We start from the raw sequence: 14,818 nt of genomic DNA, 5'->3' as shown, positions 1-14,818 counted from the left end.
GGGTGACTATAAAGCAGTAGTCGGCTCGTGGAGGCAGGTTTGGAACCCTGTTGTTATAACCGAGGAGAATACTGCTTTTACCACAGCCATGGATGGTGCGATGGAAGATGCCAGGGCATAATGGTGTGCAAGTGTGTTGTCTGATGACCAAGTGGCTGTGTTGCAAATGTCCTGGAGAGGTACATTGCTGAGGAAGACAGTAGTAGAGGACATGAACCTGGAGGAATGGGCAGTGATGGTGCCAGGTGGTTCTTTATTGTGGATGGTGTAACACGTGTGGATGTATGAAGAGATCCACTTGGAGATCCTCTAAGAGACGAGACAACTTGCCCCTTGGATCATTCTGTGAAGGAGATGTTTGCCAGACTCTCATCCGATCAATGCAGAACGCGAGCGCTCTGCGGATATCAGGGGTGTGCCAAGCAGCGAGGGATGGAACAGTGTGCAGCTTGGGGAAAAAGGCAGGTAAGTCTATGGGGTTGTTGATGTGGAAAGGAGAGGGGACTTTTGGGAGAAATTTAGGGTGGTGCCGTCACTCTGTCCTTGCTGAAAATTGCATAAGGAGGGTCCGCCATTAAGCAGCGAGTTTCCCATCTCTCCTACTGGAGGTTATTGCGACTAGAAAGAATGGTTACTTACCTTGTAACTGTTGTTCTTTGACATGTGTTGCTCATGTCCATTCAACGCAGGTGTGTGCATTCAGCATGCATGTGTCGTTGGAATTTTTTTCCTTAGCAGTACCCATTGGGCCAGCAGGGGAGCCCCTTGGAGTGGCGCCGATATATACCCCTGCTGGCCCTCCACCCCCTCAGTTCCTTCTTTCCAGACTACTCCGAGGAAGGGGAAGTGGGTGGGATTTGGAATGGACATGAGCAACACATCTTGAAAAACAACAGTTAAGAGGTAAATAACCGTTCTTTCTTCTTCAAGTGCTTGCTCCTGTCCATTCCATGTAGGTGACTCCAAAGCAGAAACCCCAAGAGGAGGGATTGGAGTTCTAACCTTACACCAAGTGGAAAATAGCCCTTCCCAGAGCAGCATCCTCCCTTGCCTGATGTATCAGTTCATCGTGGTTGGCAAAGGTGTGGACAGATGACCATGTGGCAGCCCTGCAGATGTCCAGGATGGGGACCTGAGCCACGAAAGCTACAGAGGAGACCTGGGCTCTAGAGAGTGGGCCATGAGGGGAAGGGCTGGGACTCCGGACAGCCCATAGCATTCCCTAATACATGCTGTGATCCAGGAGGAGATCCTCCGTGTGGATATCGGCTGACCCTTCAGCCATTCCGCAATGGCAACAAAGAGCTGGGGTGACTTGTGAAATAGCTTTATTCTTTCCAAATAAAAGGCTAAAGCCCTCTTAACATCCAGACCATGTTCTTTACCTGATGCATGGGGCTTGGGATAGAAGACAGGCAGGAAGATGTCCTGAGACACATGGAAGTTCTACACCACCTTAGGCAGGAAGGCAGGATGGGGGCGAAGCATGACCTTGTCTTTAAAGAAGACTGTGTATGGGAGGTCCGAAGTGAAGGCCCTCAGCTTGGACACATACCTGGCTGACATAATGGCCATCAGAGACACCTTGTAGGACAGGTAAAGCCACAAGCACATTGCCAATGGCTAAAGCAGGGGCCCCATGAGTTTGGACAGGACCAAATTAAGGTCCCACTGGGGAACAGGCTGCCGAACACATGGGTAAAGCCTGTCCAAGCCATTCTGAAACCTGTTTACCATTGGATCTGCAAAGATGGTTTTGCCCCTGGCACCTGGCTGAAAAGCGGAGATAGCCGCCAGGTACGTCTTAAGAGAGGAGGATAATCCCTGAAGCCTAAGATCCAGAAGGTAGTCCAAGATTAGGTGGACTGAGGCCTTCATAGGCGACACCTCTCTCTAGGTAGCCCAGATACAGAACCGTTTCCACTTGGCCAAATATGTTGCCCTAGTGGAGGGTTTCCTACTACCCAGCAGCACTTCCTGCACATGCGCTGAGCACTGAAGCTCCGCCGCTGTGAGCCACGGAGCCTCCATGCCATTAGGTGCAGGGACTGCAGGTCCAGATGGTGAAGTCTGCCAAAGTCCTCTATGATTAGGTTGGGGACTATCGGAAGTGCAACCGGCCTGTCGCACAACAGGCTCAGGAGAGTAGAAAACCAATGTTGCCTGGGCCATGCTGGCGCAATGAGGATCAGTGACACCCTGAACTCTCGCACCTGCAGGAGCACCTGGTGGATCAGTGGAAACAGCTAAAATGTGTGCAGCAGACCCTCGAGCCAGGGAATTAGCAGCGCATCTCCCAGGGAACCCCTTCCCAGGCCTATGAGGGACCAGAACCCTGAACACTTCCTGTTCTGGTACATGGTAAACAGGTCCAGATGGGGAAACCCTCACCTGTGGAAAATATCCAGGGCTACGTCCCTCCTGAAGGTCCACTTGTGGCTGGAGAAAAACCTGCTCAGGCGGTCGGCCAAAGTGTTCTGGGAGCCCGGGAGATAAGAGGCAATCAGGTGAATACCTGCCCCGATGAAGAGGTCCCACAGGTGAAGGGCCTTTCAACACAGGTGAGGAGAACGGGCTCCACACTGCCTGTTGATGTATGAAACTGGCAACAAGTTGTTGGACAAAATGAGGACCGAGTTTCCCTTGAGCCAAGGAAGGAAGGCCACACAGGCAAGGCTAACTGCCCGCAGTTCCCTGACACAGATGTGCAGGGAGAGACCGTCCCTCGACCACATACCTTGCACTGCATGTCTCCAAGGTGGGCTCTCCAACCAGGATCTGATGCATCCATCATGAGCAGGAGAGTTGGTAAAGGCCTGGAGACCAGACTTCCAGCACAGACCTCCTCCTCCCGGGTCCACCAGTCCAGTGAGCGAAGGACGTTAGAGGGAACTGTGACCACTCTGTCCCATGCATGAAAAGATGGGTTGCGGACTCAAGCCAACCACATCTGCAGTGGACGAATGCGGAACCTGGTGTGCTGCACGCAGCCATTAGGCCCACAAGGTGCATGCAGGTCCGGGCCATTGTTATTGGGAATGTCTGCATGTCCCGAATCGCTGACCTGATGGCCAGGAAGTGGGATCTGGGGAGGGAGGCTTTGGCTGTCGTTGAGTCCAGAGTGGCGCTCACAAACTCTATTAGGGTATGTCTACACTACAGCGCTAATTCGAACTAACTTAGTTCGAATTAATTAATTCGAACTAAGCTAATTCGAATTAGCGCATCTAGACCTAAAAACTAGTTCGAATTAGCGTTTTGCTAATTCGAACTAGCATGTCCACATTGAGTGGACCCTGAATAGAGGTTAAGGATGGCTGGAAGCAGTGCCGGCAGGGCATCAGAGTAGGACTTAGAGCGTGGAGCTGCTGTCTCAGGCTAGCCGAGGGCTGTGCTTAAAGGGATCCGACCCCCATCCCGGACAGACAGTTCTCAGGGGTGCCCCGCTTGCAAAGCAGTCCTGGCTTGGAGTGCCCTGAGTGCCCACACTCGGAACATCGCAGTACTTGGCCATCAGCCTGGCTGCAACTGCCGCAGGCTGCCATCCGGGGGGAGGGGACAATCGGGGGGCTGCAGGAAAACTTCCACCCCGAGCAGCCCGCAGGCCCAACCCAATCCTCCCCATCGGGGGCTTGTACCCCATTCCTCCCTCACCTCCTTCCACTTACCCCTCCCTAGCCCCCCTTCCTGATGTACAAAATAAAGGACACGTGTGTTCAAAAATAGAATCTCTCTTTATTGAACAAAACTAGGGGAGACTGGGAAAAGGAGGTGGGAGAGGGGAAGAGAGGCTGGGAGAGGGGAGGGCAACTAAAATGATCAGGGGTTTGGAACAGGTCCCATATGAAGAGAGGCTAAAGAGACTGGGACTTTTCAGCTTAGAGAAGAGGAGACGGAGGAGGGACAGGATAGAGGTCTCTAAAAGCAGGAGTTGGGTGGAGAGGGTGCATCAAGAAAAGTTCTCCATTAGTTCCCATAATAGAAGGACTAGAGGACACCAAAGGAAAGGAATGGGTAGCAGGCTTCAAACTAGTAACAGAAAGTTATTCTTCACAAAGCAAATAGTCAACCTGTGGAACTCCTTGCTGCAGGAGGCTGCGAAGGCTAGAACTAGAACAGAGTTTAAAGAGAAGTTACATCAATTCATGGAGGTTGGGTCCATGGAGTGCTATTAGCCAGGGGGTAGGAATGGTGTCCCTGCCCAAAGTTTGTGGAAGGCTGGAGAGGGATGGCACGAGACAAATGGCTTGGTCACTGTCTTTGGTCCATCCCCTCCAGGGTACTTAGGGTTGGCTGCTGTCGGCAGACAGGCCACTGCAGTAGATGGACCTTTGGTCTGACCCAGTACGGCCATTCTAAGCTCAGGATCGGAGGTCTCAGTGGACCACCTTGATTTTCATGCAAACCTGCTCCTGGGTGGCCAGGCTGGCAGCTCTCCTGCCCTAGACGGCCACTTTCCTGTGCATAGTGCTGAGGTCGTGGATGAGGTCCACGATGTCTGTACTGGACCAGGCAGGTGCCCGCCTCTTGCGGTCCTGGGCAGGCTCCCAAGAGCCGCCAGCCTGGTCCCGGGAAGAGGCAGAGGGCTGGGGGGCATCGGGTGGCTGGCTCGAGCCGTGCCAGGTGCAGGGTCTGCTGGCTGGGTGCTGGCAGGCTTGCACCTGGCACGGGCACCGTAGCCAGCACGTGCCCCTTAAAGGGCTCCGTGGCCAGGAGGGGGGCATAGGAGTTTCCCTGGTGGTGCCCAGAGTGGCCACCAGGGCAAGCTGGGGAGGGCTAGCCTCCCACTAGTTCGAATTAATGGGCTACACAGCCCTTAATTCGAACTAGTACGTTCGAACTAGGCTTAGTCCTCGTGGAATGAGGTTTACCTAGTTCGAACTAAGCGCTCCGCTAGTTCGAATTAAGTTGTGCAAGAGCGAGTGGGCAGTGAGGATACTCCACGGAAGAACGGCCGTTCTTGCGCAATAACCCGCCAGTGTAGATATAGCCTTGGACGCCCTGTTTCCTGAGTGTGGCGGCAATGACTGCTATGCACTTTGTGAAGGCTCGGGGTGCCATAGCCCAAAGGGGAGGGCCATAAACTGATAATGGTTCCTGCCCACCTTGAAGTGGAGGAACTGACAGTGGTGGGACACAATGGAAATATGAGGGCAGCGTACCAGTCTCCAGGAGGTAGGAACGGAATGAGGGATGCCAGAGTCACCATCTTGAATTTCTTCTTGACGATGAAAGTGTTGAGGCCCCAGAGGTCCAGGATGGGATGGAACACATCCTTGGTCGCAGGGACCAGAAAATATTGGGAGTCGAATCCCCTCCCTGCCATTCCCGGGACAGCCAGCTCTGCAGACCCTAGGGAGAGAGGCTGGAGTATCTCCTCCTGCAGGAGAAACTTGTGAGAGGGGTCTCTGAAGAGGGTCAGGGTAGGGGGATGTAGGGAGAAGAACAGAAGGGGATTAAATACTCCCTTCCCACCATTTCCAGGACCCAACAGTCTGAAGTGACAGACTCCCAGGCCCGGTGGAAAGGAAGTAAACGGTCCCAGAAGGGATGGGGACGAGGCTGGTACGCTGATCTTGGGCATACCTTCAAAATCCATGTCGAGGTGCCGAGGGTTTACCGGACAGACTCTGACTCTGGTCCTGGTCTGGTATCTACCATTCCTCCCATTGCTGTTTCTGCTACGGTGGTGGAAGTCAGGCCATGTGCCCTGATGAAAAGGCTTAGCGGCGTTCCTCCCTAAAAAGGAATGCTGCTGGGTGGCCATGGTGTGAATACCCGAGGATTTCAGGGTAGCTTGGGTGTCCTTGAGACCATGCAGACGCTGGTCACTCTACTCTGAAAATAAGGAGGGACCCTCGAAAAGGAGGTTTTGGATGGTTGCATTTTGGGGGGCATCCCGGACCCTTGAAACCAAGAACTGCAGCGCATAATCATCCCTGTAGCTATGAAGCCTGTGGCTGCGTCAGCTGCACTGAGGGCAGCCTGGATTGTGGCCCTAGGGATTGCCTTGTCTTCCTCTGAGAGGGCACAAGTTTAGCGCTCAGAGTCTCTAGGGAGCAACTGTGAACTTGTCCAGGGAGGCCCAGGTACTGTACGCATAGAAAGACAGCAGAACATGCTGGTTCGCTATGTGGAATTTTAGGCCCCCCAAGGTGTAGGCCTTTCTGCCTAACAAGTCCATATGCTTGGCCTTCCTGTTCTTAGGGGTAGCGCCAGGTTGACCCTGCCTCTCCCTTTGGTTCATGGCCTGAACGACCAAGGACCCTGGGAGCAGGTGGAGGAAGAGATATTCGTTCCCTTCGTGGGGCACGAAATATCGGTGCTCGGCTCTCTTGTCTGTTGGCGGGATAGAGGCTGGGATTTGCCAGAGGGACTTAGATATTTTGGCCACCATTTTGTTAATGGGAAGGGCCACTCTGGTGGGGCATCTGACTGCAAAATGTCGACAGTCAGATCGGAGTCCTCCAACACCCTTTCACCCTCAGGCTCTGTGCTAGGCCTCTAAGGAGGTCATGATGTGCCCTCGAGACCATGGAGGGCATGGAAGGAAGAGTATTGCAGAGGGCCTCATCAGGGAGGAAAATGAGGAACCCATGAATCCATCTCAGCAGGGACCTCAGCCTGCAAGGGGGCCTGGGAGACCACTGATGATGGCCCTGCCACTGGCTGAACTGCCTGGCCCTCGGATTCCAAAGACCTTGGGGACATTTGGCCTGGGGGAAGTGAGTGCCCCGACGTGGGTGAACGTGTCAGAGGGGTCGCCGAATGGGATGCCCTGGACCAGAAGACCAACTCTGGTCTGGAGAGGCCCACACCCTGCGTCTGCTCGTAGGCCCATGGGGTCCAAAACAGCCATTGAGGAGGCTCTGGAACCTGAGAGTGCCAGGCCTGCTGCATCACAGGTACTGGGATGGTCTGCGGGCATTGCTGCTGCTGATGGGCAGAGATACTCTGGTGCCGTGAACAGTGGGTATAGGACCGATGCTGGGACCTGGACCCTGTGGACGACCAGATGGACTCTGCCTCTAAGTTGGCTGAGTACTCCAAGGCCAACCATGGCCAGGCGGAGGCAGATGCAGTCAGAGACTGGCTGGTGAGGCATGCCAAGCCATCGACTCTGGTTTACTCCAGTGCTGGCGGCGAAGAGGAGGAGGCATGGCCAGGTCCAGGCTTGGGCCCTGAGCAGAGCCATTGATCGCAGTGACCAGTGCTGTGCTCGGTCCCGGTGCCGGGCTTAGGCATGGGCTGGGGTAGAGATCACAGTCGGTGCTGGCCCTGTAGACAGGGCCACGCACAGTCCCGGAGCAGCATGGGAAGAAGCCATAGTGGAGCGGTGCTTCTTGGGGTCCCAGAGCGGCATAAAAAGAAGTTATAGCAGAGCAGTGCTTCCTGGGCTCCAGTGCCGGGACGGCTGGTCCCTTGGGTTCCAATCAGTACCAGCCGGGGTCTCAATCTTTTCCTGAGATCTGTACTGGTGGAGGAGAAGGGGACAGCTTGACCAGGTCCCTGGCCGCCTCGAACGCCTCAGGAGTCGAGGGCTCCGTAACGTCCTCCATGGGACTGGTGTCCTGACGTGGGCTCGGGCTCCTGCCCAGCCTCAAAGGGTTTGGCACCTGACAGTGCCGTGTCCCCCACTTGAGGGAGCACAGAGGGCACGCACCATGGGGGCAACCTGCTCCTGCTAGAGTACCTCTGCCCATCAGCAGCTAGACCTCCTCTTCTTCTCAAGCACCAGGGACTGGGAGCGGTGCCAAGGTTCCCGTGGTGCGGGGGAGGCACATAAATGGCCCGATGCCTCCTGCACTGAAGCCGGTGCAGTATGATGGCTTTTCCTATGGCAACGTCCCAGGATAGAGCTCTGTGCTGGGCTGAAATGCTGGGAAGAAAAGCGGCTGTGAGGCTTAGTGCTAGCTTTGCTTGGGGAGCGAGCCAGAATCAGTGATCTGCGTGAGTGTACCGATTGTATAAAGGAACCTGGAGATACCAGTGCCGGTGATGGATGTCTCCTGATGGACTCATGTTGCAGGTGCTCCTGGGACAGTACTGAGGTACGCGGTTTATTCGGTGCCGTTGATACAAGCACTGCCGATTGGTCAGGAGGTGGCATCTCAGTGAGGAGTCTCTTAGGTACTGAGGCCGGTGCCAACTGAGTTGGCATCTTCGGTGCCGAGCAGTGCTGACTGTGCCACTTGTTTTTGTTTGGGCTCTGATTGCGCCCTTTTATGGGGTGCTGGCATCTTGGGCGGTGCCATGACCGATGTGTTAGGCTTATCTGTGGTGCTGACCCTCAAAGACATCGGTGCCAAGGGTAAGGATGAGGCTGGAGACAGTCTCATTTTCGAGAGAGACATGCCAGAAGAGATAGAGGGACGTGTTTTGTCCATATCTTTCGGCTCAGAAATAGGCTTTGAGGCAGATGTGTCCTCAGAAGATGGCTGGAATGACCTTCCGTAGAGGAAAGTTTTCAACCTGTTGGCACAGTCACGGTGTGCTCTGGCCTTCAATTTAGAACAGTGAGGGCACTTGTGTCTGGTGAGATTATCCAAGACACTTTATACAAGCATAGTGTCCATCAGGGATGGGCATAGCATCCCGGCATGACTCTCACTTTTTGCAGCTGGAAGATCTCGGCATCAGGTGCATTGAAAACAAGCGGGTCAATGACAACAGAAGAAAAAAATACCTATTTTTTTAATAGGGTCGGGTAGGGGGGGTCTTAAAACTTGGAAATGTGAGGAAACCAAAGGGAAATAACCAGTTTTATGGGGGTTTTCTGTAGAAACAGTGGAAAGAAGAGAAGCTCTGTCTGCTGCCGAGGATGGTAGAGAAGTACCTGAGGGGTCACACCGCGTGCATGCCTAACAGACACTAACGGCACAAGGGGATGCTACAGCGCATGCGTAGCAGGCACTGCTAGAAAAATCTCTGGTTGCCAGCATGAGGACGCACCAGCACACAGAGTGGAGCACCCAGGAGGACACTACTCGAAGAAGAACATACAGTTACTTAAAAGTACAGGTCAAAAGTCAAGAGCAACCAGAGAATTCAATACATGATTTTAATAATGAAAACCACAAATAAAGGAAAGGAAGTTGTTGCGGGAAAAAACAAGTCATTTAGGTGAAAGGGCAACAAATAGAAAACACAAAGATAACTCAGCCCTGGAAGGAAATATGTACATGAACGAAGTTTGTGAAATGGCTTAGATGCCTTTCTAAAGGTACAATAATTATTTTAATCTGAGAAATTCCAATACCTAGATGATGTTCTCAGCTTTATGCCTTGAATAATGTAAAGAATAATATTCACCAGGCTGTCCACAAGGCTGTTATTCCATTAAGGGTTCAATTCAAGAAGTCTATTAATATTTTATTTTAACTTTAAAAAAGATGGAATGGGAAGTTAATGAAATTTTAAGCACAGCATTTCTTCATTTTATTGTTTTTTTTTTGTTTTGTTTTTAAATTAAAGTTTTTCTCCCTCTGTTTCCTGTGGCAATCTTGAAATTTCAGCTGCTGCCCACGGGTAATTTCCTATAGTGGCTATTAAGACTTCCTATTAAAGATAAGCTAAATTGGGAGTTTATGATGCTCCGGTTTTACTTTTAATTTTTTTAAAATAAAATGTTATAAATCTTTCAAGAAGGTTTAAAGGTTACAGACCAGGAGATTTTTATCCTCTGATGTCTTAAAGTTCATTGTCTGAGTGAAAAGGGGGATGCAATGGGAAATATAACATGATCTTGCATCACTGAAGTAAATAAGAGTTTTATTATTGACTGCAGTGGAGCACAGTTAATCCCTACAAAGGACAATATCATTCTGTTTTTTCTATGTATGTATTTTTTTAAAAAGCAGCATTACTGCATAGCACAAAAGTGACTACTTTAACATATGTTATGTTATTAACTGTTCAGAACTAAATTGAAAAAAACTTCAAATGTTTAAAAGCGAAGAGCCACACATTTCAAAGTAACCTAACTGAACAGCAGATACTTATTAGTGGTGTACTTAGATTCAGGATGAGGCTGCTTCTAAACTTCTCAGCCCATAAAGCATATCACTAAGATGATACTTGAGTATTCAGAAAAGTGAGCTGAAATGCTCAGGCAAATGCATGCCTGTTGCTCAACCAAGAAATAATAGTATTTCTAACTTTAGGACAGGGCTCCACATTATAAAAGTTAATTCTTTGTTATCATGCAATAAATAGATCAAAGTTGTATTAAAAATCTATTTAAAGGGACTACTGATCCTTTGAAGAACACAGATTTCTTTTTAAAAGATGGTTGTCAGATTCTGATCACTAGAGGGCAGCAATATTTAAAACAGATTAACATAATCTACTGAACTACTGAGTACACAACTGAAAACTGGGAAAACTATAATGTTTCAGAAGGAAATAGTTTATGTACTGTGTAGTTGAAACAACATAAGGCAGAATCAACCTCTGTAGATTAAACAAATCTTGGGTAACTTACTTTGCAAAATCCAAGTAAGATATATGCCCATGATAAAATCCTGGCTTCATTTCCTTCCAGGAAGTTACATTCTTCACAAATCGCACCTACAAAAGTAGAAAAAACAGTCAATATCCCAGTACTGTTTGTAATGGCTGATGCTTAGATTCCAATAATAAATTCCACTCAGTAACTACAACTATGATAAAAATCTATCACTATGAATATTACCAAAAGACACATGACTAACTAAAAAGGATGAACACTCCAATTCACTATTTTTTCCACTTCCTTCTCCCTCTCGCCATCCCCCCTATTTATTTTGGAACTGGACTTTTAATACTCCATTCATCTGAAGAAATGGGTATCTACATGTTTTGTTAGTCTTTAAGATGCTGCTAGACCATTTGTTGTTTAAAAAGATACATTGGTTAGAAGCACATGGCAACTGACTTATCTTAGTGTCACAATTTAAAGCTAATAAAACATGAAGCCGAATGCAGCAATCAAAAAGGCAAAGAAAGGAGTCAGAAATATGACCAATAAACTAACAAATATTTTTGTTGGTTAGCAATGCGGAGCTGCATCCCACCAGTGGCATACACCTTACGCCCCATTAGGTCGAGGCGTTTGGGCTCTCTAGCCTTTGGGGACAGCCCCAGTTGCAGAAGTCTCTCCTTTTGGGCCGCGGCTTGGACTACCAGGAACCCCGGGACAGGCTGGGAATATAGGTGCTCGTGCCCTGACTGCAGGATATAATAGCGCCTCTCGACTCCCTTTAAGGTAGGGGTTAAGGAAGCCGGGGTCTGCCACAGGGCGTTAGTGATCTTAGCCACAGTTTTGTTGAGTGGCAAAGCCAAACGGGCCGGCGCATCGTCGGACAGGATGTCTAACATGGTATCCGTGTCCTCCACTACTAGCTCCACTGGGACACCCAGGTTGGAGGCCAGACCCCGGAGCAGATCCTGATGTGACCGAGAATCCATCGTCGGCATCGCCAGTACGGGATCTGCTAAAGCTTCGTCAGGAGATGAGGACAACAATGACTCCTGGAGTGGCATTGGATCCATCGTAGGGCCCGATGGAGGGGGCGGCTGGGCAGGCGGCACTGCATGCGGAAGCGGGTCCGGCACCGAAGCCTGCGGATCTGTAGTGGCATCGATAGTAGTAGCGCTCTGAGGTGAGGAGGGGGGGGGGTTGTGACAGCGACACCAATGGAGGTGCCTGGAGACACTCGACACCGCGGAGGGGGGCACAGGCCCTTGCCACTGGTGGTATGCCCACAGCGTCTAAAAAGGCCAATGCGACTGAGGCGGCCAAGTCTGCTGCACACGTGAACGGTCACGCCAGTGCCAGGAACGGGATCTATGATGTGACGAAGCTCCCGAGGACTCCGACCTGAAAGAGCCCACATCGGAATCCGACTCACGCCAGGATGGTTCTGATGATGAGTGCCCTGCCACCATCAGAGGGACGAACCTGGCCATAGATTCTGGCTTGCCCGCATGCATGCGGTGACAGCGTACCGATACCGGTGCTGGGAAGACAGGCCCCTATACCTCATGCAGCATCGATGCGGTGCATGTGGACTGCAGTGCCGAAGTTGGTGCCAGTTGCGAGTGTGGAACTCCCAAGTCCAGTTGTCCAAAAGACAGTGCCCCCATCGTTGCTCCTGTGGACACCACAGCAGGTAGGACGGAAGGCACTGGAGCCGTAGTGGTCGCCCTCGAAGAGATCAGCGCTATCGGCGTTGGTGGTACCGGCATGGCCCACAGGACCGATGCAGATACCTACAGCGGCGCCGAAGAGCCCGGTGCCTGCACTTGTAACAGTGCCGAAGACTGAAGCAGCACCCTGGTCAAGAGGGTTGGTGCCGGTGCTGTTGACGGTGCCACAAGGATTGAGTAATACGGTGCGTTTGACAGTGCCATTGACGATGCAACGAGGCCTGAGTAATACGACACCGGGGCAGCCAAGACTGGGTCCGAGAGAGGTCCCAGCACCAATGGGGGTCGAGGCCAGTCGGTGCCGTGTGAGGCCTGGCAGCCTGCGTTGAGGCTAGCACCAAGCGGTACTGGTCCCACAGGAGATGGTCCCGCTGCATATGTGACCGGTGCCGACCGATCCAACTGGTGCGGAGGAAAAGCCGGTGCCAACATGGCTCCCGGTGTCAAAGATCTCGACCTCTCCGCCTCAACCGACGACAGAGGGTAGGTAGTGAGGCTAATCAGGTCCTGCGCTGCCTCAAAAGTGTCCGGCGTCGAAGGACGACGTGAGGGTAGCTGACCTGGACTTGATGGTCGTCCAGCTCTTTTACGCCGCACCGCAGCAGTCAGAGACGCCTGCACCGGGGAATTCGAGGCGACGGTGTAATCTGGAGCTGGACTTCTGGCTCGGAGACTGCCCTTGGCGCCTGCACCTTGACTTCTTCGGTGCCGGGGAGTGACAGCAGTGCTGAGGCCTCGGTACCGAAGTCCACGCACGGGATGGAGTGTCGCACATCAACACTGGCGCACTGCAGAATGTCCAGTCAGTGCCAGTTGTAAAGACACCTCCATGAGGAGAAGCTTCAAACGAGAGTCCCGCTCCCTCTTCATGCGCGGCTTGAACGACCTGCAGATCTTACAGGTGTCTGCTAGGTGACCCCCCCCCACACTTTAAACAGCTATCATGAGGGTCTCCCTCGGGCATGAATTTAGCGCATACAGTGCAAGCCTTAAAGCCTTGCAGCCCAGGCATTCCTCTCCCCCAAAGGGGGAGAAGAAAAAAAACCCAAAGAACTGCCAACTATCTAACTAATTTGAACTATTTACAACACTAAGAGAAACAGGAACCCTTAACTTCTCTAACAGAGAGACACACTCCAATGACCGTCATGGGCGGTAAGAAGGAACTGAGGAGGGAGAGCGCCGGCAGAGGTACTTATGCTCCGCCATAGCGGTGCCACTCCAGGGGGCGCCCTGCCGGCGCTACGGGTACTGCTAGGGAAAACGCTCTGGAAGACACGTGGTGCGCTCACCTGATTCAAATGGACATGAGCAACCACTCGAAGAAGAACAAGGAGCAATGTTCTCACGTTACAGTGGAGGAGGTCTAGTTTGGATATAAGGAAAAACTATTTCACAAGGAAGGTGGTGAAGTACTGGAATGGGTTACGTAGGGTGGTGCTGTGATCTCCACCCCTAGAGGTTTTTAAGTCCCTGCTTGACAAAGCCCTGGCTGGGATGATTTAGTTAAGGCTGCTCCTGCTTTGGGCAAAGGACTAGACTCAATGACCTCCTGCAGTCTCTTCCAGCCCTAGGATTCTGTGCGAATTCAGAAATGAAAAAAAGGCAGTAAAGATTCTGAGAGTAAGGCAAATAGTCTTGGAATTGATAACACTGAACTCTTTGGTTTATTATGCCATACCAAGAAACAGTCTAGAGGACTTTTTGAAGACTTTTGTCCTATTAAGGTAGAATGAAAGGGCTCTGCTAACATCTAGGACATTCAGTACAGCCGCCCTATTTTCTTGGTGAGAGTTTGGATAGGAAGCAGGAAGGCAAAAAGACTGATTGATGTGAAACAAGAAGGTCTCTTTAGGAATGAACCTTGGATGTGGCCTAAGTGTAACCTTGTCAGTGAAAAATACAGAGTACAGGGAATGCATCATCAGATCTGCTAGCTCCCTTATTCTTCTAGCCAAGGTAATGGCAATGTGAAAGACTGTTTTCAAATCAATAGATATATTGTTGAATAGGTGGCCATAGATTCAAAGGGATCCCTTTCAATACCAGGATTTGGCGCCATGAGAGGGTAGGAAGTTGATGTTGAAGGAAGACATTTGTGATTCCCCTTTTAGTGATTGGATGCAATAGTGCTGATGATGGGTGAAAAGCTATAAGAGCACTAGATGGACCCTAAGACATTTTAGAGATAACCTTGATTTTTTCAGAGTCAGGATATATTCCAGATTATGTGGAAGAGTTGCTGACACTGGAGAGATTTGTTGGGATATGAACCCAACCTGGAACCATGACTATTTGTGCAGATAAGTATGTCTTGTGAAGGACTTTGTACTGTTTAGTAGAACCTCTTGCACTTCCTTTCATCATGAACTTTCTAGGTGCTGGATTCACATAGGAGTCATGCCCTAAGGTAGAAGATCTGCAAGTTGGGTTGTACACCCTCTGTCCTGAGACAGCAAAGATGCAGAGTAGATGGAAGGAAGATAAATGGGGACAATGCAAGCTGCACCACGTAAACGTATCAGGTCTATGTGGAAGCAATAAAAAATTCCAAGATCTCCATTGCTTTTTATCTTTAGAAAGACCTTCAGCAAAAAAGAAAATGGAGCAACAATGTAAAAAACGGTAA

The 14,818-nt window shown here is 50.9% G+C and overlaps 1 protein-coding gene across 2 annotated transcripts in view; it reads right to left on the bottom strand.

The window, feature by feature from the left end:
• HS2ST1 (heparan sulfate 2-O-sulfotransferase 1) overlaps positions 1-14,818 on the bottom strand; it is a 149,476-nt gene that overhangs the window by 28,719 nt on the left and 105,939 nt on the right. For both annotated transcript variants that reach the window (XM_006120249.4, XM_075936408.1), the window contains exon 3: positions 10,484-10,569. In XM_006120249.4, coding sequence (XP_006120311.1) covers positions 10,484-10,569 — 86 coding nt within the window. The remainder of the gene's footprint in view (positions 1-10,483; positions 10,570-14,818) is intronic.

The sequence above is a fragment of the Pelodiscus sinensis genome, chromosome 9, assembly GCF_049634645.1.
Source record: "Pelodiscus sinensis isolate JC-2024 chromosome 9, ASM4963464v1, whole genome shotgun sequence".
In the NCBI taxonomy this organism is placed as follows: Eukaryota; Metazoa; Chordata; order Testudines; family Trionychidae; genus Pelodiscus; species Pelodiscus sinensis.
This window is presented reverse-complemented; position numbering and strand designations above follow the sequence as displayed.